This window comes from Buteo buteo, chromosome 5 (assembly GCF_964188355.1).
Source record: "Buteo buteo chromosome 5, bButBut1.hap1.1, whole genome shotgun sequence".
Classification (NCBI taxonomy): Eukaryota; Metazoa; Chordata; class Aves; order Accipitriformes; family Accipitridae; genus Buteo; species Buteo buteo.
Window position 1 is genome coordinate 4,137,666 of NC_134175.1, and position 19,151 is coordinate 4,156,816.

Sequence of the window (19,151 nt, forward strand, 5' to 3'; positions counted from 1 at the left end):
CAGGGCAGTGCTGCAGGCAGAGCAGGCAGCCGTGCACAACCAAAAACCAGGCTGGGGGGAAAACAAGCAACACCTGCCTGTCCCCCCCACTCCCTGCCTTCCTCCCTCAAGTCATGGGCTGGGCTGGCGTGGGATACCGCCGGCCATCTCTGCAGAGGCAGGAACAGAAAAAAAAAAGCTTGCCAGAGTCCAGCAAGCAGGACAGCCCTGCCCTAGGGTGGGCAGGCAGGCAGGAGATGGGCAGGCTGGGCTCAGCATCCCACTTGGGACCAGGTCCCTACCTTCTCCTCCGTTCCCTGTACTGCTCCTGCCCCTGCCAACCACCCTGCAACCCTCTGCCTTCCTGGCCAGCCACCGGGACCTGCAGCCGGCCACCGGGACCTGCAGCTGGCCACCAGCCACGGCACTGCCGGGGTGAGCCGCTGCTGAGCCCAGGGAGAGGATGAGCTCCATGGATCTGGCACCAAACCGGGCTGCGTAAAGGGCGCTTGGGAGAAAGGAGCCTCCAGCGAACTCCTCGTGCCAAGCTGCAAGGTCTTGCCTGCCAGCAGGCACACAAGTTAAAGGTTTTCTGTGAATTTAGTTTTGTGGAGATGCTGTTCTAATGCTCTCAGGCTAATGTTTAAACCCAAACGCATACCAGAGGGATTCAGCTTGGGCTCATCCGGCTGCTACAGGTCCCCTACAGCAAATGGCTAGAGTAGGTTCTCCTGCACCTCATGTGGCTGTGTGTTTGGAGGAGAAAGACTCCCTCCTTGCTGTCACCCTGCAGCCCCAACTGCACAGCACAGAAAGTCCTGGGTGAGTCTTCAGCCACATGGTTCACCGGGCACACAACAGGAGCGATGTCCCTTCCCGAGCACCTGGGATGGACCCAGAGGCACAGCAGCGAGGCAAAGATGCAGTTATATGAATCACTAGCTAATGCTTTGTGGAGTTAACACAAGGAACATGACTGGATTAATTGAGATGCTTCCAAAACAAAATGTAACAACTGGCTGGAAATTAATGACGGAAGAGGAAACGAGTGTCTCTAATCTACAGAGATCCTAAAGCTGCTTGGTCAGATGGGAAGGGGAGCAGGTGAAACACTGAGATCTGAATGGAAAACAAAAAAGAACAACGTGCCAATGGCAGATGAGATGGAGGTGCAGTGGGTCATACTTATCTTTACCTTACGGGATTTCTGGGATCCAGACAGCAGGGGAGGGAAAAATACAAATGAAAATCAAAGGGAGAGAGAGAAAGAGAGAGAGAGAAAAGGGAGATCAGTGGGTAACATCGTAACATGCAGGGCTGCAAGACCACCGCTGCAACCAGTGCCTGGAGTAGCCAGGGAAGGGGAAGGGGAGCCGCAGAAGGCAACAGGAGGGGCCGCTGCCCCGCTGCCGGCCAGGGGAAACCTTTGCAGGGAGAGAAGCTTGAAAAGACAAGAGTGAGGGGAGGAAGAAATCCCTTCTTTTGCATAAACTTGATGCTGCACTTTTAGGTGGATCTTAAGGATGAGTTCAGCAGCAATTGGGGCTTTTCCTGCATTATCAGCTTCCCTGCTGGAAAGGCAGATGAAAGGAAGGCCAGTGGCGCTGCCACGGAACCCCTGGGAACTGCTGTTTGTGCGGAGACAGAAGCGTGCAGAGGGGACAGGGCACAGGGAGAAGTCACAGGGGTAAGCTGCCGGCTTGGAAACAGAGAAGAGAAGGCACTAATGGATTCAGCAGCAACAGTGCAACGGGGCTTTTACTACTCCGTGACTTCTTCCCGGCCGAGCTCTCCGCGCAGCCAGCACTGCGGAGGGCTCCTGAGCACCAAGGGCGCAGGCTGAAACCCTCACGGTCCAACACAGTGGCAGCACGGGCTGCAGGTGCCTCACGTACCCGCCCCAATACAGGGACAGTCAAGGACCTGCAAAAAAGGATGGGCTGTGTGCGTGCATGAATGTGAGGAGGACTCAAACACACCCCGAAACCAAGGTCCCAAGAAATCGGGGCATGCGTGTCGCTGGCAAAGGCGGTGCAGGTCTGTGTGTGGTGTGGGACAAGGAGGGAGGAAGAACTGGAAGAGGTGGGCAGTTGCTGTCCTACAGCTCCAGGGCCAGGCTGCAGAGCAGCTAGGAGAGGCAGGTAAGCTCTGCCCTGCAGCATCCTTTTCTCCCCGGGTCTTGCCCACTCCTCCTCCAGCCTTAAAGACACGCACCACAGGGATTAAAAGCTCACGAGCCTGGGAACTTCTCAGCTCACTTCACACGTGAGAGGAGCAGGGCTGAAAGCCCAGAGAGCTCTCCCCGGCCCATCAACTTACCGGTGACTCTCCCATCACCCTCTCGCCGTTATTGATCCTCATTACCCCTTTACGCCCATTCCTCTCCAACAAGACGCTTATCCACGTGTTGAGGGGAACTGGCTCTTTGCTCCTGGCGGTGAGAAGGGAGGAGAAGACACACGGGTGAGAGCTCTGCCATCACCACCTGCAAACACAGTGCTCTAAACCTCCCGTGACCAGCCTGGGCTGCCCAGGCCACCGCAGCTTGACCGGCTCGGGCTGCCCCAGCTCACAGACAGCTCAGCATTAGCCTGGGAAAGAGGCGCAGAGGGATAGCCGACCAAGAGCCATTCCTGCACACAGCTGAGGCTGCTAGGAAGCCTGTTCCCCCCATGCTTCCTTATGGTTTTCTGGGGAGGGGAGCTCAAAGCCAGCGCTGGATGCTGAAAGCCACCACTGACCCTCCACACTTCTGTTGCCACCACTGCCCTGACGAGCAGTTTCCCAGCCCACAGCCTACCCTACCTGAGCACAGCTGCCCCTTTGCCCAGGTCGTATCTGTACTCCAGGTAGCCATCGTGTAAGGCCAGAGAGACAAAGTCCCCTTTGCCGTCTGTCTTCTGGCCGTTGTAGAAGATCATGCCGCTGGGGTTCTTGGCCAGGAACACAACTTCCATGGACATTTTGTCCCTGAGGAGAGAAGGATTACGGATACCCTCTGGTCCGTCCGCCCACACGCTCTCTTCCTCTGCCCCCGTGTGCCAAGCCCTTGGAAGACCTCTGCCTGCCTGGGACTACACGTATGGCAGAGAGATGCCACCCCTCTAAAGCACCCTTGCCAGGTAAGAGATACATCTGCCGTGTTCAGAGTGCTGCCCCGCAGTGCCTGTTGACCCAGCCTGTTGCAACACCAAGCACCCAGGGCACAGTGCTGGCTCAGTCTGGCTGCAGGGATTCTGGCGATGCCAGTCCCTGCAGACAAAACCACCAGTGGGCGAAAGGGACGACCTCCAGGGAGAGCCAGCGTGTGACAGGCGAGGCTCAGAGCACAAGTTCTCTCCCCAAAATTGGCCACGCAGGTGATGCGCTCACCTGCCCCTCTCCCGTTCCCTGGCACTTACTGCAGGTCAGGAACGAAGGTCTGCAGCCCGTTCAGCTCCAGGTAGGAGAAGCCATTGAACTCCGGGAGGAAGGGCATGGTGTGGTCCTGCTCTGTCACTGGGCACAAACGAGGGAATGGTGAGGAAGAGGAGGCAGAGCAGCTTCAGCCAGTGCCCCAGAGCCACAGCAGGCAAAGCCTCCTGGCCGCCCAGGCTGGGGAAATCAGCACCTTGAGTTCCACCCCCTTCCCCAGACCCGCTCCTCTGCCGGCTCCCGTCCCACCTAGCTCGCAGAAGTCTCCTTCCCGACCCATGGGACAGGCGCACAAGGCACCTCCCTCCGGCAGCACCAGGCAGGTGGCAGAGACGTGGCAGGGCGTAGGGTCGCAGGGATTCCTCTCGTCAGCGCACGTCGGGCCTGCGGCAGAAAAAGCAACCTGTCACATCAGCCTCTCAAACTGACGGCCATCAGGCACGATTTGGCCAGACGCAAATGTCTCTGATGTCTCCTGATGCCCTGCCAGCCTTTTTCTCCCCTCTCAGGTTGGGTTCTCATGACCCTAGAAACCCCCTGCAGTGGACCCCGCAAATGGCAGATTATCATCTGCCAATGGCAAGGTATCCCCTTGCCAGACTACGCCCCTAAAACGCAAGGGGAAATTTTTTTTGTGCACGAGAACAAACACATCCTGGCCCTTGCCTTATGTGCATATGAACAGGTCTACATTTTAAATTTACCGACTTCATTGCATGCGGCTTCATACTACACTTCTCCCTCTAACCCACACCGCCTCCCTTCCCACTGTAGCTCCTAACACGAGCCCCAGAGGCTCTGGGATCCCTCAAGGCCAGCCAGCGGGATGAGAAACCCCAGCAACGCTCTGTCCGCAGCCCCCTCCCCGTACCGGTGTAGGTGTAGAGACACTCGCAGTGGAACATCTCTGCCTCCTTGACGTGGCAGATGCCACCATGGTGGCAGGGGTTGGGATGACAGGGGTCGTTGCCGCACTCGCCCACCCCGCTGCCATACAGCACATCGCTGCCTTTCTCCCGCAGGTCGTACATCTGGTTGTTCACGTCCAGGAGGCGGATGCAGCCCTTCAGGCCGGTTGTAGCCGCGGTACGATCTGCCACCCTGAGGGGACAGAGGACAAAGTGGGTGGGGGTTTTGTCCCCGAGGACAAAAACGCGGAGGACCTCCAAGCATCTGGGTCAGGCTGTGCTCCCCGGCGAGGCGTTAAGAGGCCCCCCCAAGGCCCAGAGAAGCCCCAATCCCCAACGACCCTCCAGCCACCGCCTGGAGCCCGCTAGCAGGCAGAGGGCTGCAGCCACCACGGATGCTCTGCCCGCAGCAGATGCCGCGACACCCAGGACAGCGGTCCAGCGCCCGCACTCACGCAGCCATTTGGTCCTCCGGCGCTCCCCCGATGAAGAGGTCTGTGTCGAGGTTGAGCCCGTCGGTGCCCGTCGGGCTCTCCCCGCTGACGTGGGGTTCCCCGTCGACAGACAGCATGCCGCTGCGGCGGTTGCGGTTCACCACTAACTGGTGCCACTTGCCAGGCTCAACGCGGACCTTGCTGGTGATGATGCCCGTGCCGGAGCCGGTGTTAAACCTGGAGTAGAAGAGGGGGAGGCTTGTGTCCGTGCCACCCTGCAGAAAGGTGACATCTGTGCCATGGCACGGGGGCTGCCGCATCCCAGGGAGAAGCTGGGAGCACTGGGGAGCCCACCTCCCTTCCCAGCTCTGGACCAGACTGAACTGGGAGCACACAGGTGTCCCCTGCTGAGCATCGGGACTGACTGCCTGAGAACTCGTCTGGACTTTGCAGTCTCCAGAGAGCTGCCCTCCACCTCACCTCGTGCCGAATCTGCGCCTTTGGCTTTGGGAACTGGAAAAATCATTTCAGCTCCGATTTCTGGGGCCTTTCTCCCTTTCTTTTTTCCCCTGCATTGCTTTCTCCAGTACAAAACCAGCACCAAAACAAGACCTCTCACTTGCTCAAAATATCAACACCTTTTAGCTTCTCAAAATTCAAACCGAAATAAGAGAATTAACTTCATTACAAAGTGCCACAGGGAAGGAGTCCCCTTAGTATTCCTATTAGATTGGAAAATATGCTCCTCCTCTTGCTGTCCATTTGATGCTACAGTTTCTTAGCCTGCAAGTTCCAGCCCAGCACCCTCACAGTGTTGTGCAAGGACCGTTCTGACAAGAGCTGCTGCTCTGCTTTCCCCATACCGCACAGGGCTGAGGGGAAGGGCACCCACCTGAGCTCCACGAAGCCACCAACCAGTGCCAGGGAAATGAAGTCTTTGCCACGGTTCTGCCCGTTGTAGAGCAGCAGCCCGCTGAGCTCCACGGTCCTGAACTCCATGGCGATGCGCACGGTGTGGTACGCCTTCATCATCTTGAAGGCCAGGTAGGACTTGCCACCAAAGCTAGGGATGAAGTACCTGATAGCTGCAAGAGCCGGGGGAGGAGGGCGGGGGGAATAGAGAAAGGAAGAGGGGATGAAGTAGAGGAGGGAACAGAAGGATAGAGAGCAGATAAAGGCCTGACATGAACCCGTGAACATTTTCCTACCTGTACAAACAAAGAGAGCTCTTGCAAAATGGCAGAAAGAAGCTCGCTCTCTCCCCTGAGCCCATGCTCCTCTGCAATTATCCCATCACTGCCTCCCAGACACTCGTACTGGTAGCAACCCACTCCCCTCGTGATGGCATGCCCTCCAAAGACTTCTCCCAGGCATTAGAGATCTGTGGTATTGCTCCCCCAGCACTTAGCTTCAGTGGTGTCCCAATCAGCTCCCCCCAGGTAAGGACCAGCGCTGTCGGTCCTTTCCATGCCCAGCTATCACATCCCCTGTGCCGTCAGCTGAGCTCTGCTGTACAGACCGTTCCTCATAACTCAACTTCCCTGCTCCTTAGATAATTTTTATCTGTCCTCCCAGAATCCCACATGACAGATTTACATTCATCACTCCAGGCTTTTATTTATTGCAGCTGAGATTTTCCAAGGGATCTGGAAGGCCAAGCCCTATTAAAACTAACGGGGCTGGACACCCACATCCAGTAGCAGCTTTGAGTGCTCCAGTTTATAGCTTTAGGGACAAAGCTTTTCAGGAATAAGCACTCACAACCACCCAGAGCCCCTGGCATGACACCAAACTGCCAGTGAGAACTCACAGTAAATAACAGCCGCTCTGGTTAAGCACGCTGCCAGTCTGCAGCTGTTTGCTAAGCAGCCACAAGCACCAGGCAATACAGCCTGAATTATCAGCACACATCTCCTGGCGTTTGAGAGGACAGTTAGTACCTGTCTCTCTGTTACACTAACTAGCAGTCACTAGCTGCAGGAGCTGCGAGTGACAATACCGTGAGCGGGGATAAAAAAGCAGCAGCTCACAATCCCCATGGTTCGGGGCGCTGGTATATCAGAAGCGGAGCCAGGAAGAAATTGCTCCTGGCACCTTCTTACCCTGCAGCCTTGTCGTGCTTGCCTCTTACAATGCATAGTGCACGTACAACCTGTTCTTGGCCGAGTTAAGAAAGCCGCTTAAATTGAGCCCTGCGGTGCCTCCTGCCTGGCGCACGTGCGGTGCCAGTGCTAGTTAACGGGGCTGGGTTTGCACGTCCATCCCCGTGCAAGTCAACGCAGTTTGCTGGAGGAGGGACAGACACGGGTCGGAGAGCACGTACGTTTCTCGCAGACGGCTCCCCCTTTGCCTGCCGGGCAGCTGCAGGTGAACTCCTTGCCGTCATCCTCGCAGGTGCCGCCGTGCAGGCAGGGGTGAGAGTCGCAGGGCCGCGAGGGTTTCTTCGTGGCGGGGGGCTGGCGGGTGGGCTTTCGCCGGGTGGTGGCGGGGAGGGTGGAGGTGGGTCTCTTGGTGCTGACAGCTCCTGCCGTCTTGGTGCCGGGTCGGCCCACGGCGCCCGGGCGCGAGACGTGGACCGCGGTGGCAGCGGCAGCCGTCGTGTACCTGCGGGTGGTGGCGGGTGCCACGGTGGTGGCCGTGGTTGTGGTCACGGTGGTGGTGAAGAGCCTGGGGATCCAGTCTGGAACACAGCAAAATGCAGGTGGAGGCTGGTGCTTTGCAACTCTCTCTGGGGGCAGGGAAAGCCGCTTGGATTTTTGGGGTGAGATGTCAGCAAAGAAGCTTACTCTCAGGCTACCGCACACCCAAAAAAAAGCCCTCCCACCCTGGCACGGGGACAGCCATGCTCCCAGGCAGAGCTGCGTGCCCGGTGCGGCCATACGCCTTTCTTTCCTAGAAAAATCAGCATTTCAGGTTTATCAGCATGAGATTGTGCGGGCTAGCCTGGCCGTCCCTTCACGAGTACCAGTAAGGGCTCACTTTCCAGGTCCGTGGGCAGTGTCACATCGCCATGTGCCATGTGCTGTGGAAGAGAGGAGCAATTTTACGCCCCGTTATGGCCTTCCTGAGTTGAGAACAAGTCCGGGCACACGGACTAACCTCTGAGCCCTGGCTCTGGAGGGCACTGTCTGGGGAAGCATTTGACGGGTTACTGCTAGAGATGAAAGGTCCTGGCAAGACCAGAAGAGCCAGCCTGCCCATTTGAAAGCCTAAACCGAGAGAGGGGGACTGCCTGCAGACAGAGGGGGCTCACCAAAGTCCATGAATTTGACATGCTCCTGCTGGGGCTTCTTCACCAGGATGGTTTTCTTCTTGGAAGCTCTGATCTGCTTCAGCAGGGCCCCTTGGACATCAGCTGCCGTGTAGGAAGTGGCTGATGGTAGCCAGGAGGAGAAAGCAGAAAGGCAAGAGTGAAGATGCAGGGCCCACCTAGAAGTTTCCCTCTCATGACCTCCCCGCAATGCATCCGAATCATTCCTTTCCCTAGGAAAACGCTTCCAGCCTTCCAGGCACCAGCTTGGGGTGCACCTCCTCCCAGCATCTGTTGATTTTGCTGGACCGAAGACATAGCCCCGGCAAATTTTAATAAGGTTCTTTCATGCTCCTCGCCGCATGCGTGTTTCTCAGGCCAGCAGCCCCATTGGAAGTGCCTGCTCCATCCTCAGGCAGATGGTGATGCCACCGTGAATCAGCACCGGGAGGTTTCTTACCTGGGTCAAAGTGGGACTCCACGATGACACGGACAGCGCTGCTCTGCCCCAGGTCTCGGACACGGATGCTCTTGAAATCCTTCTTAACGTCAGAATTGCGGAAAAGCTCATCCAGCTAGTTGGTTGGAGGTGCAGGAGAAAAGATAAACAAACTGATTAACGGGGAGATCTTAGGACATAGGTCCTTTCAATAAAAGATCTTGACTCTCAGCAAGTCTCCTTGGTTTCAGCCCACAGGGGTTTGCATCCAAACCTTTGCAAGCCATCCCACTGAGACATGCAGAGAACAGGGCTCTGTTATGTAGGGTGACAGTTTCAGATGGTCCCTATTCTTTATGGCCTGCAGTCAAAGGTAAGAACAGGATCCAGAAACAGCGTGGGGAAAGCGAGCTATCCCCATTGTACCCATGAGGAAGAGCGGAACAGAGCCAGACCAGAGACACCTTGCAGTTCATATAGGGATTTTCTTTTGTGTGGCATCTAAGTCTTACTGATCTCTTCTAAAGCTGTGTAAACCTGCTTAGGCACTTTGGAAAATCCCATAAGGCACCATTCTGCATCTTTAAGTACCTGACTGCCTTTTAAAATTTGGCTTTCAGACATTGCAGGATTTGTCTGAAATCACATGAAGGAGACAGTGACAGTCCAAGTCTTACAGCAAGGCAGGGCTTTAACACCCCTGCTAGCTATCTGTCCAGCCTTGCGTTGGGCAGCAGTCATCACAGCTAGAGGCCACCGCTTCCTTCCCTCAGCTTCAAGGCAAAGAGAGAAGAAAGTAATTAACTGACTAATGGTCCCATGGCATAGCGTCCCCCTATAATTTTGGGCATAGCGACCTCGGAGGGGTAAAGCAGCACATCACGTCCATGGGCATTCGCAGGTAGGTTGCACAGGGACAACAGGTCTCTGCAGCACAGGGCTGTGGCAGGAACTCTCAGCCCAGCCGCAGACGGCCAGTGCCATGCCTTCGTTTCAACCAGCCTGGGAAAACAGAAACCAGCAAAGTCTCTTGCCTTCTCGAGGGGGAGAACGGATGAACCAGTGAATGAAGCTTTTGTGCGCATGTTTGCATCCTCAGATAGAAGCCACTGTTGTATTGGGAAATATTGCTATTGTGATTCAGAACTGCATGAACCATATGGTCCATATGCCAGGCACACATCTGCTTATATGATGGTACTGAGGGCTTGCCAACTTCTAAATGCAGCTTGGAACCAGCTCTAAATATGTTAATCTCCTCGCAAAGATGCTTTGTATTTGCTGTGCCACACTGCAGGCTACAGTATAAAGTTGCTACCCCACCCAGCGCTTCCTTGGCATACCCATATGTACACATTGCCACGCAAAGTCCGCCTACTCCAAGAGCTGGCAATGCAGGGGGGTTCTCCTTGGAAGTGGGAGACTGGATTTACACAAGCAGCATCCCGAGTTGTGTAGCTGAACTGGAGGGGCAAAGGGGTTTGGGACACATTTTTGTCTAAGGGCTTTTCACGGAGATAAGGACACTTTGGGAAATCCAGGCGTTAAGGCAGAACCTCTTATCTAAACAGCCCTACCACCAAGATCAAGCTGAAAAAGGATAATTTTTGACCCAGCACATAACAAAGTATGGAACCTACTGACACAGCATATGGTAGAGGCTAATAACACTCATAGATTAAAGAGAGATTAGACAAATTCACAGAGCGTACCTCTTAGAACCAGTGCATCATCTCCTTACATCTTAACTGCCCACTCCATAAAAGTGCTGGCCCTGGCGGTAAGCCACATTCGCTCCTAGCTTTAGGAGGTTAAGCCCATCTCAAAAAAAACCAACCCTGTAACATGGAGCAATGCTCCTCCAAGGCACTCAACGCCTTTTGCAGACAGGTCTCTGTGCTCCCATTTAACAGACAGCAATGACAGGCCACAGCCTCCCCAGAAACCATCACGAACGAGAAGGCGAAGCAGAAGGAAACCCACAGTGGTCCCCACGGTCGGGACAACAAGAGCGTCTGCAGCTACAGAGGGTGGTGGTGGCACAGGGGACCGTAACACGCACCCGGGGAGCAGCACTCAGAAAGCAGACAGCTCTCGGTCCCTGTTTCAGCGGGGCAGCCTTCCTGCAGAGCGCTGGCATCTCAGAGGCCAAGCGGACGCGAGCAGGCAAGGATGCCACAGGCTGGCTCCGCATGGGAAGCCAGCCGCTTGAACAGACCAGCTGGCTTATTAGCAGCGGCGCGGAGAGAGCCTGCTCGCTTGAGAAGGGGACGACTGTGTTTCTGGAAGCGAACGGTTGGGGTTTAGTCGTCTGTTCACCACAGGGCAGACAGAGGTGGGCAGGGTCCTCTCTTCTTCTGCCGAGGCCAGAACAGCCCTAGACAGACCCTAGATCAAGCGCAAAGAACTCACCGCACTCTCAATGCTCCTGGCCGTCTCCCCAAAGAGCTCTGACTTGGGGTCAGCCATCTCAGGTGTGTAGAACAGCTCCTGGCCTTCCACCTCCTCCAAGATGAGGACTCCTTGGAAGACTTTGGTAGCTATGGGAGGGAGGGTAAACAAGACAAATGCCTTTAGTCGGCTTGCGGGCAGGGGACAGGCATGTGGCTGACAGCCGCAAGGAGCGTTCGAGTCCCTGGGGGGAAAGGGTGATGGCAGTGTGCGGGTAGTGCCAGTGTTGGGGTTAGTCTGGATGGGTCTGGGAGAGCGCCATGGAGGATTAGTATCAGAGGGTGCTGGAGCAGATGGCAAAGACCAGGCTGGAGATGGCAGCTTTTACCATACGGTTTCCTCTGAGCTCCGGCCCGGATAGCAGCCCCCCTGCACCGGCTGAGTAACAAGAGAAAGACGTTAGCCAGAGCAGCACATAGTCAATACGGCAGGATCAGACACGTGCATGCAAATAGGGGCAGAAGAGGGTGAAATGTGGACTCTGGGCAAGGAGAAGACCTGTGCTGGGAGAGGGAAGTAGAGACCCTGCCAGCTAACAGGCTGTGGCCAGCCTTGCAAAAGCAGACCAGAAGTGCAACAGGAACCCAAGGTGTGGTTCCCTTCCAGGGGAGCTGTGGGAGTGCAGAGGCAGCTATAGAAAGATCCCCACTGCGGGTAACCGTACGGGAGGTTCCCAGCAGCTGTCCTTTTGTGGGTTAAAAGGGGAATGTGGTGTCCAGAGGAACAGGGGATGTCCTGCTGGAAACCCCAAGGAACAGGGACGGTTAAGAAGAACCACAGTGACCAGTGAGGAAACATCTGGGAGACGGCCCCAGAGCAACAATTTTTAGGGTAACGAGGATGTATGTACAGGGTGACCAATACTCTGACCGAGCGCAGGAGGCTCTGTGTTTCCTCAACATGGACAGTGTGAAAGGGACAGTAAGTAGGCAAGACGGATCCCACCTAGGTCATGAAAGCAGCACGCACCTCTGGGAACCACAGCGTGAGTCAGACTCCCCAGGAAGCCCAGCAGGGACACTGGGGCTACAGCTGCTCTCCCCGCCTGCCCTGGTACCAAACTGGTCCTGGTCAGCCCAACTCCTTTTACAACCATCGACACAGATAAAATGGGAATCCAAGAAATTCCCTCGTTCCCTCTAGTGCCAGCTATGAGCTCTCCAGAAGCCTGGGCAAAACACCAGTCAAAGTTTTAAGGCTGTAGCAGTCAAGGAAGAAAGTGGTTACCTAAGCGAAGAAAACTGCAGAGTGCCCCAGCTCCCCATGTCAACAGCAGCACCCACCCAAGCACCAGGGCTGGCTGCTGGGGGCTGTGGCAGGTGGGCACAACGTCTCCCAGCTACCATGGCTCGGCACATCCCCATGAACGTCCCCTTGGGGACACAGCAGCCCCCAAGACTGGATGCAGGAACCACGTTCACTGCCAGCCGGGCAAGCACAGCACCATGCTGCTCTCTCCGCCATCTCTCCCTCTCCTGCACCCTGCAAGAGCTCAGGCTGACTCCTGACCACGGCGAGGGAGCCCAGAGCCCAGCCCCGAGGACAAACTCACCCGGACAGTTGCTGCCTTCCGCATCAGCAGCCGCAGTCTTGCCATCAGAGCAGCATCCCAGCGGGGTGTTGTAACACGTCGCCCTCTCGATGGCTGGGGTAGAAGTTACCTGGCTTTCCTCCACCTCCTCTTCCCCTGCAGGGCATTAAGAGGAGCATTCACCAGCAGAAGGTAAGACCTCACCTCCGTGTCAGAGAATAAGGCCAAGACACAACTTCGTTTCGTTGGGAGGGACACGGTACAGTTTAGCTCACAACCAACATGCCAAGCCTAAGAAGCGCACGCTCACCAGCAGAGCCTGCCCCACTAGATTCCTGGTCTCCGCTGATGCCCATCTCTTGGTCTCCACTGCCTTCTGCACTCCCTGATTCAACGTAGGCAGGCTGGGTGGTGGCCAGGACCACTGGTGCGGTGGAGAGCGGGCGGACGGTGGTCTTATACACCCCGTGGGTCATCCATGGCGTAGTGGCTGGTCTGGCAGTCGTGATGCGCCTTGTTGTAGGGTGACCTCTTTCAGTAGGCTTGGCTTCCAACAGCAGGGAGCTGGTAGCCAGCTCGGTGGGTTCCGGAGCCCGGGTGGTGAGCCGCAGTGGCGGAGGAAGAATTAACTTGTCCAAGGGCAGCGTGGGCAGCGGTGTGGGTGGTGAGGTGTGGCTTGTGTGAGTGATGGACTCTGAAAGGAGCAGCGAGACAGGGTAGGTGAAGAGGGGCAGGTCTGGGAAAGGCTGCCTGTGACACTGGGACGCATGTTGCAAACCCTCAGGCACCTGCCCCGGGCAGTGCATCTGCTGCGCCATGAAGAGTCACAGCACAGCGAGGAACCACAGAGGGAGGCAGCCAGACCCGGGTCCAGTGTCAGGCCAGAGGGCTGGCACTGCCCCAGCACCGAGAGCTGCAGACACTCACCGTGGCACTGCCCCATGTGCTTCACTGTGATGACCTGTCCCTGCCGGCAGGCGATGGTCTTCAGCTGGCACTGGTCCCCGTAAGTGACACCATCGGAGCCACACACCTGGGAGGCAGAGGGGAAATGTGAACTGCACCTCTGTCCTCCTCCAAGCCCTGGGCAAAATAAACCGGTCTCTAAATGCTGGAAGCAGAGGCTTTGCAGGAGTCCCTCTGAGGCAAAGAGGCAATGGTCTGGACAGAGGGACTGGAGCGTGGGAGTGTGGGCTGTGGAAGCCCTGGAGCTGAGCAGCTCGGAGGTGCCAGATGGGGCACGGAGCACCCAGCTCTGCTGGGAGACATCTCTGACTCGCACGTCACCCTTCCCCATGCACCAAAGACAGTGACTGAACTTGCCCGCCTGCTTCTTGCGGGGGCGAAGAGCCATCAGACCCCCGCACTGCGTGCACCGGCCCAATGCAGCCGAGCTAGCCACATGTCCCCCCGACGCCGCTCAGCCCCCCATGGCTGCCTCTCCCACAAACCTTGGTCATGTTGGCCTCTGAGCAGAGAGGGGATGGGCACTCGCAGTGGGCAAAGCCGTTGACTTCCACGCACGAGGCCCCAAACTCGCAGGTCATTTCCTCACAGGATTTTGGGGCTGACGGGTCTGGGGTAGGGAGAGAAGGGGGAAGAGATGACCAACAAAGCACATACCGATCACACAGAAACAGGCTATGCTGAATCAAAATCCCTCTCTCCTCCCAGTGGGTCTTAGCTCTCCCACAGACTCGCCAGAGCAGTTCAGACCAGCGGACAAGACAGACTTTCACCAAACAAAGAAACAGTCCTTCGTGCTGTGGCATGAGTGCACAGATAACAGGAATCCAGCCAGGAATGGAGACCACGGCTCCTTTCCTCTAAAGCACAAGCACGCAAGGTAGGAGGGACGCATTTCTTTCATGGGCCTATGTGTTGCCCTTCAGCAGTACCCAAGCACCCATTTCTCGGTGCCCCACACAATCCCTCTGGCGTGCGGCTCCCTCACCTTTCTCACAGCCGGTCATGCCCAGCTTGCTGCCATTGGGGCACTGGTTGCATTTCATGCCAGTGATACCAGTCTTGCAGGAGCACAGTCCAGTCATCTGCTCACAGTCATCACGCACTGAACCCACCGGGTCGCAGTTACAGGCTGGGCAAGAAAGGAAAAAAGACACTGTTTTGCTGGTGGATTTGTGGAGCCAGACTCACTCAGGTCCCCCAACAATCCAAGAGAAGAGTGCGGAGAAGGGTCCAGGGGAGGATCCCAATGCTCACTGCTACTCGTTACTTACTGACCCCACACCAGCTGTGGGAACCACTACCCTCTGACCATGGTCTTATGGCTCGTGATCCCACATCTGCTCCATAGACCCACATTCCCATCAGCACTAAAAATTTACATGGCTCCCGTAGGAATGTTCACCCATCCCAGGAGACCTTCTGCCTCCCTCTGGAGCAAGATAAAGGAGAGGGGTGGTAGAAGAGATAGTGGCCGTTGGTGTCTGTCTAGCTTGAGGTCAGAGTATTTTACCTACTGACATTTGTGATTCTGCTTTTAGAGGGAGACCCCACTCTGATTTAAAGACTACAGGTGAGAGCGAATTAAGTACAGACTTGGGAAGACACTTCAGCAGCGTGATGCCTTTGCTGTTACAAAGCTGACATCCTATTTCCAATTTAAGCTTTCTGGCTCTGACCTGCACCTACTGAATCCTGACATGCCAGCATTTAGACAAGCACTCCTTCCTGGAGCCGTGAGAGGAACCCAGGAGTCTGCCTGCCCGTTGTCTCTCCGAAGCACAAAGCATCCTTCCTACCCTTCAGCTGCACAATGGTGTCTCCAGCTGGAGCTTGCTACCTCTGAGCAGGGCACTTGGATTCAGTCCCTCGGCCAGGGGCTTACGCCAGGTGGGAGCCTGAGACGTATCTACCGCACAGCGGACAGCTATCTGTGATTTCAGTGAGAGATGGGTAGAATCATATTCTCTCTTCTTTGCAATCCCCTCCCAATAATTCCTCTTCCCCCTGGCTGTTCTGGCCTCTGCCTAGTTGGCACTTACTGGATTTCTTGGGTGGGTCTCCAATGCAGCTTGAAATAAAGGGGGCTTTTTTTCTGTTCATTTACTGCTGTTTTCCCATAGCTATTCCTGCTGGGGTCAGCATCAATGGGCAAAAATACCGCCTCGTTCCTTTTGCTTCAAACCCATTCCTTTGCACCTGCCTGCCCTACCACATGCAGGGACACCAGGGCTCATTCCTGCTGGGCTCCAGCAGCCCTGCAGAATATCTGGCCAGGGAGCAGGCCCACGAAAGGAGACGCTGTCTCCTAGCCAAGGTGCACCACGGAGGAGCAACAGCACCTGGGCAACGCTTCAGGCCACCCTGTCTCTCTTGCATGGAGCAAGTCATCAAGCTCTGCAAAAATAGCCGCCGGAGGTGACTTACAACAGGACCAACGTTAGGGCTTATTGTTTTAAATAGCACGACACCCCGCCATGCCTTGAGCCCCCCCAGAGCAGGCCAGGGAGCCGTGCCAGCAAAGAGTTGCACAGGACGAGGGACGAGGACCCAGCCGTGCCCACACTCACGCGTGCAGCCGCTCTTGCTGTCGGTGACGATGCCGCGGAAGTTCCAGAAGCCGGGCTCGCAGCGGTCGCATTTCAGGCCCCCCACGCCTGGCTTGCAGGAGCACTGCCCCGTTGCGGGGTTGCAGGCTCCCCCGTAGGAGCCATAGGGGTTGCACTGGCAGGTGCCTGGGAGCCAGAGAGAAAAAGAGAGCGTGAGGCTGAATCCCGGCCAAGGAGAAGGGGGGACGCTGGGGGCTGCATCGGGGCGGAGGGACCGATTGTGGAGCCAGTTTGCTGCTCAGCCGGGGCAGGAACGTGGTCTCACGCTGGGCAGGAGGAGGTTTCACCAGCTGGTCTCAACAATTCTCCTCTGCCTCAGCTACAAGGGGGAGCTAAACCTTCAGGGATTAACCCGCTCGCTTTTGCTGTCATCAAGAACTCCTCTCTCATTAACATCAAACGGGGAGGAAGCTATTAGAAGTTTATCATTAATTCATTAATTAGGAACTTGATGGAGGGAAATGATCCAAAGATAGACAGAGAGACGCTCCCTTTATCCACAGGGAGCAGTAGAAAGGGGACACGGGGCAGAGCTGGAGAGAAAGGGAGACCTCGGGAGCAGCAAGTAGGGTGCACGCACACATCCCCAGACTGCCAGAAAAATGGCACATCCAGAACAGGCAGCATTGGATACATCTGCCCCAGGGGCTTCAAGCTACTGGTTAAGTGGTAATTACCTCCTGATGTATGCTTGCTGCCAACACAGGGACACAGGTGGGATAGAAACCGGTGGGATACTGAATCCCAGTCAGTTGGGAAGCTGTGTCCATGGATTGGAGGGCAGAGGACAGGACTTCCATCAGAGATGCAGAGGAACATGACTCCCAAACGCCACTGGCAGGGCGATGCTGAAAGCCAAAGGCTTCTGTCCTCCCCTAGTGTCACTCTGACCAGCTCCTCTCTGCTCTGCTAGCCCCTCTTGGCCAGCACACACCACACCACCACGCGTCTACTCATCCAGCGCCCACCTCGGCCTGCAGCCCACCCCGCGCACCCCCTGCCAGGAGATCTCTGGACATTCTCTGAACGCTGCTGCTTTTTAAATTATACGGCACATTAAACAGCACTACATCCTCATCAAGCAGGCATTAGCCAGGCCCAAGCACGGCGTGAATCATGTCTCCGCAGGGTAATGTGTTTCCCTAACAGGTGGTCAAAGCCTCAGCTGTTAAGAGTTTGCTAATGCCTTTCAAAATGCACCTTCTGCTAAAGTGCTGACTCTGATAATTATTTAATAAATATTGATGAAACATTTGCTAGCTCAGCTTCCTGCACAGTGCAGTCACCCACTAGTCACTGGTCCTGGGGTGGCCTGCAGAAGGTCCCTAGGTGAACCCAAAAGCTCTCTTCCACCTCAGCCTGCAGTGCAAGGATACAAGCAATATTTTTGTCACTCAAGCTGGTGAAAAGCCCTAAGCCTGTACCAACGGGTTGAAGGCACAGAGGGCACGGTCTAGCCCTAGGGGCACCTTCTGGGGGGTGCAGCACGGACTCAGCACCAGACAAGTTCTGAGCCACCATGCTGTCTTCCTGCATTTCAGAGGGACTTAGACCTGGAAGTCAACTCAGGGCTTTTGAAAGGACAAGAGCAACGCTAATAGGTATAGAAGGCAAAGCTTGCATGCACATCCCCATGTGTGCATGCTGTGAGCCTGGAGGTGGGGATAAATGGAGGCGTTTTGAGCCTGGGAGGTCACTAGTTAGATAAGGAATGGGGAAGGTCTACCTCCCTTTCTTTCTCCTGGGATGGGACCCCAAGTCCCCCCTCCACCTGCTCTCTCCTGCCTTCCAGCCATCCTTGAAGGTCCTTCATGCTCCCCCAGGTGGGAACACAATATTCACTCACTTGGGCATCCAGCTGCACCCACTCCGAGCGCCAAGGTCATGTTGTCTGGGCAGCATCCGTAGATGGTCTGGCTGCAGTGCACAACCAGGAGAGGTGGCGGGCTCGTGGCGAGGGCTGCAGAGGAAGGCAGAGAGGTATGGGTTATCTTTGGCACGCAGGCTGCCGCGGGACAGTATTGCCAACGTATGGATCGAGCAGCTTGCAGCATTCCTGCAAAAGCACGTGGTCCTAGCAGAGATGCTGGGAACAGGTGATGAGGTGAGGTCCTACCCTTGGCCAGGGAAAGCACAGGGCACGAAACAGGAATGATGCGGTGGGGATCAGCAAACCAACGCCAAGACATTGCTGTGTCCTTAGTGAGCACTTCCTTGCTTAGCCCGAGGGAAAGGGCAGATGGTACTGCAGGGCACCAGGCTGGGGACCAGCGCACACAGCTTGTGTCAGCCTGGGGGGCTGGCTGCCTCCGGGGGACTCACCGCGGCAGGCTCCTTGGCTAGTGACATAGAGATCCTGGCGTTTTTCACACCGTGTCTTCTTCAGCTCACACTCGTTGGTGTAGGTCACACCATCAGAGCCACACACCTGCCAGGACAGGGAGGGGAACCGCTCAGGGCAGTCCCTGGCACAGGAAGGCAGGTTCCCTATCCATGGGATGCCCTCTCCTGCCCAGGAAGCATGCGGGAAGGCCACCAGGGAGAAGAGAGGAGGGGAGCGAGGACGGCAGCGGGCAGCTCAGAACCGCGCAGCGTGCTTACCGGATTGCGTGGCACTGCCAGGCAGGTGAAGTCACACACACAGCGGTCATCCTCTGTATCCTCGTCCCACCAGCCCCCGTACTGCCGGCACCGGTCCTGTTCACACTCACTACCATCGCCGGAGCCCGAGCCCCCTGAGCCACACTCTGGAGTGAAGGAAGACCATGATGAGAAAGGGCTCACGTCCAGCAGGGCAGAGTTAGGGGAAAGCAGAGGGGATGGGGCTAAAGCCCTCTCCCTGACACGAGGCTGTGCCCCAGACAGGGGAAGCAGCCCACAGCTACACAGGCCCATCCAAATCACAGCAGATTCAACCTCTTCAGCACAGGCAACCCCAGAATCCTGGGCCCACATATATTAGGATGCTTGTGCCTGTACCACGGAGAAGATCCCTCTCCCTTGGAGAAAGCAGATTCTCCCAGCGCTTTCACGAGATTGTGCTAAGCCTACATAATGAAAACTGCAAAGGGATGCTTCAGCAAGTGGCCTGAGGTCTTCCTCTCTACAGCATCACCACAGGAGCAAAAGCAAGGATCCTGCGGCTGCCAGTGCCCTGCAGGCTACCTGGT

The 19,151-nt window shown here is 56.2% G+C and overlaps 1 protein-coding gene across 5 annotated transcripts in view; it reads right to left on the reverse strand.

The window, feature by feature from the left end:
• Nucleotides 1–19,151, reverse strand: part of AGRN (agrin) — a 126,113-nt gene that overhangs the window by 11,676 nt on the left and 95,286 nt on the right. For all 5 annotated transcript variants that reach the window (XM_075027283.1, XM_075027284.1, XM_075027287.1 and 2 more), the window contains 20 exons: nucleotides 18,583–18,728; nucleotides 18,304–18,409; nucleotides 17,828–17,941; nucleotides 15,943–16,107; nucleotides 14,361–14,504; nucleotides 13,858–13,982; nucleotides 13,334–13,439; nucleotides 12,717–13,100; nucleotides 12,428–12,562; nucleotides 10,837–10,964; nucleotides 8,446–8,560; nucleotides 7,989–8,108; nucleotides 7,059–7,415; nucleotides 5,628–5,820; nucleotides 4,757–4,972; nucleotides 4,265–4,494; nucleotides 3,643–3,777; nucleotides 3,381–3,477; nucleotides 2,785–2,949; nucleotides 2,299–2,410 (listed from right to left, as the gene is read on the reverse strand). In XM_075027283.1, coding sequence (XP_074883384.1) covers nucleotides 2,299–2,410; nucleotides 2,785–2,949; nucleotides 3,381–3,477; nucleotides 3,643–3,777; nucleotides 4,265–4,494; nucleotides 4,757–4,972; nucleotides 5,628–5,820; nucleotides 7,059–7,415; nucleotides 7,989–8,108; nucleotides 8,446–8,560; nucleotides 10,837–10,964; nucleotides 12,428–12,562; nucleotides 12,717–13,100; nucleotides 13,334–13,439; nucleotides 13,858–13,982; nucleotides 14,361–14,504; nucleotides 15,943–16,107; nucleotides 17,828–17,941; nucleotides 18,304–18,409; nucleotides 18,583–18,728 — 3,293 coding nt within the window. The remainder of the gene's footprint in view (nucleotides 1–2,298; nucleotides 2,411–2,784; nucleotides 2,950–3,380; nucleotides 3,478–3,642; nucleotides 3,778–4,264; nucleotides 4,495–4,756; nucleotides 4,973–5,627; nucleotides 5,821–7,058; nucleotides 7,416–7,988; nucleotides 8,109–8,445; nucleotides 8,561–10,836; nucleotides 10,965–12,427; nucleotides 12,563–12,716; nucleotides 13,101–13,333; nucleotides 13,440–13,857; nucleotides 13,983–14,360; nucleotides 14,505–15,942; nucleotides 16,108–17,827; nucleotides 17,942–18,303; nucleotides 18,410–18,582; nucleotides 18,729–19,151) is intronic.